This window comes from Trachymyrmex cornetzi, unplaced genomic scaffold, assembly GCF_001594075.2.
Source record: "Trachymyrmex cornetzi isolate Tcor2-1 unplaced genomic scaffold, Tcor1.1 scaffold38, whole genome shotgun sequence".
Lineage (NCBI taxonomy): Eukaryota > Metazoa > Arthropoda > Insecta > Hymenoptera > Formicidae > Trachymyrmex > Trachymyrmex cornetzi.
In genome coordinates, this window is record NW_017298534.1 from 36,498 (window position 1) to 38,662 (window position 2,165).

At 31.1% G+C, this 2,165-nt stretch overlaps 1 protein-coding gene across 1 annotated transcript in view; it reads right to left on the reverse strand.

Annotated features, from left to right (window-relative positions):
• The window catches only part of LOC108763698 (multidrug resistance-associated protein 4), a 17,961-nt gene that overhangs the window by 567 nt on the left and 15,229 nt on the right, over positions 1-2,165 (reverse strand). Inside the window, exons 6-8 of the mRNA XM_018511543.1 lie at positions 1,792-2,010; positions 1,431-1,617; positions 1,131-1,159 (exon numbers count right to left, since the gene is read on the reverse strand). Of these exons, the coding sequence (XP_018367045.1) occupies positions 1,131-1,159; positions 1,431-1,617; positions 1,792-2,010 (435 nt within the window). The remainder of the gene's footprint in view (positions 1-1,130; positions 1,160-1,430; positions 1,618-1,791; positions 2,011-2,165) is intronic.

A 2,165-nucleotide genomic window follows, 5' to 3' on the forward strand; every position in this document is an offset into this window, starting at 1 on the left:
AAAACTTAAACGGTGAAAACCATGCTTAGAAGCTCCTTAGACGTTCCATGAACTCCATAACGCATTCCTGTGTTTCCATTCCTCGACATTTATTCATTATACGTATTGATTTCAGTCATCGTCCACTTCTACTGCTAATATTTCCAATAATCTCCATAAGTTCTTTATTTTAAAAAACTAATTCTCTCGTTGAAGTAATAATCGTGGTCAACTATTGGAAGTCACAAATTTCATACATTTGTGACTCCATTGCGTTATGGAGTTCATGGAACGTCTAAGGAGCTTCTAAGCATGGTTTTCACCGTTTAAGTTTTGCGGCGAGCAGTTAAGAATTTGTTAGCGTTAAGATAATGTTAGTAAAATTAAGGAAGGAGATCTTACCAATGTTTATTTCTTTTTAAATATTTCTGAAGATGACCTGATGATGGTCGAAACGTATATATTTTATTTCGAGGCATGCGTTTTTTTTAAATTACATAAAACTTGTTATATAATTATATTAATTATCTATACTAATAATTTTGAATTTTCAGAACTAATATTTTCCCATAATTTAAGATATTTCTAATTGAATCAGTGTGTGCGAAAAGGAAATAAATCACATTTATCAAATTTTTCGATTTCAATAAAAACCTGTTTAATTTTAATGGAAAAACTAACAGAATTACTATTGAAAATTTAAATATGACATTTAATAGTATTTTTTAACATTACTGATTTCTTGAATCTTGTCTATTAAATAGAAAAAACTTGACTTTCAAATTTGGACTGATATATGCTTTTTCTGCACTCAACGTTGATGATAAGAGGAAACAAAAAATTTAATAATATATTATTCAGATACGATAGTTTATCTTAAACTATGTTAAACAATTACTTCTCTTTATGTTAAATAATTGTGTGATAATTTACAAAAAACACTTTAAAAACACTGACTATTAAAATATTTCTTCTATTGTTCATCAAACTTAATTGTTGGCTATTCAAAAATCTCATTAAAAAATATTCTTCGATATTCTAGGATGATTCCAGTTTTTTCAAAGGAGACGAGTATATACTGAACTTGCTGATTTATTGTACATCTTCAATGTTTACTTTAGGTCCTTGGTCTTGAAAGATGTTCTATTTACACTAAAGGAATACCTTGGGTCCGGTACACCTGGGAAAAAGCTAACGATAAATCGTAATCTTAATTTGAAGTTGCCGCTGATTTCAATACAAGTTCACTAAAGGAATACCTATATATCTATTTCAAAATTAATAAAAAAAATTTATATTTAAATTAAATTAGACTCGTCCTTTTTCTGTACTCATCATTTAATTATTCTAAATAATAATATTAATTAAACAAGATACGTATTAACACACACACACACACACACAGTTAGAAAGTAATTTATTAAATAAATCCCTAAATTTTTTTTGTTTACCTCATCAGGATCTTGTTTTGAAGTATTATTCGTCATTAAGGAACTCAGCGACGTGATACTGGCAATGAGCGAATTTTTACGGCTAACGGGAGGCAAGGAGAGTACAGACGATTTCTCATCTGCCTTCACTTGATTTTTTAACAGTCGACCAAAATCCACTCTCATAGAGCCCAGCTCGTCGTAAATGCTGATGAACATATAATTTCATATAAAATAATAGAAGTGACGCTTACAAGCGAATCAACATTGATATTTGTATATTTTTTTCTACGAAAAGACAATGATACTATCATGTTAACAGGTAATTAACCTACGCAAATAACAAGGTGAATTGAAAAGATAGAAAGTGCAGTAGAATCACCCTTCAGCTTGGATAGCTCCGTCCTTCAAAACGATAATTCTACCGACGTTGCGTAGATATTGCAACTGATGAGTGACGAGAATTCGAGTCTTGCCTCGTAAATATTTATCGATGCATTTTTCAAATATATGCTTGCCCACATGGGCGTCTACGGCGCTTAAAGGATCGTCCATAAAATATATGGCGGCATCGACATAAACGGCTCTCGCCAAGTTTATTCTGTCAAAATTATATACACATATACATATATATGAAATGCAAAAATTTTCAAGAAAATTAAATATAATTTTTTATGATCTGGAGACACTGGTAGTGTCTCGGCGCTAAGCCAAAGCGAAGCGACACTGCCGTGGCCTCCTTTAGGCGAACCGAAG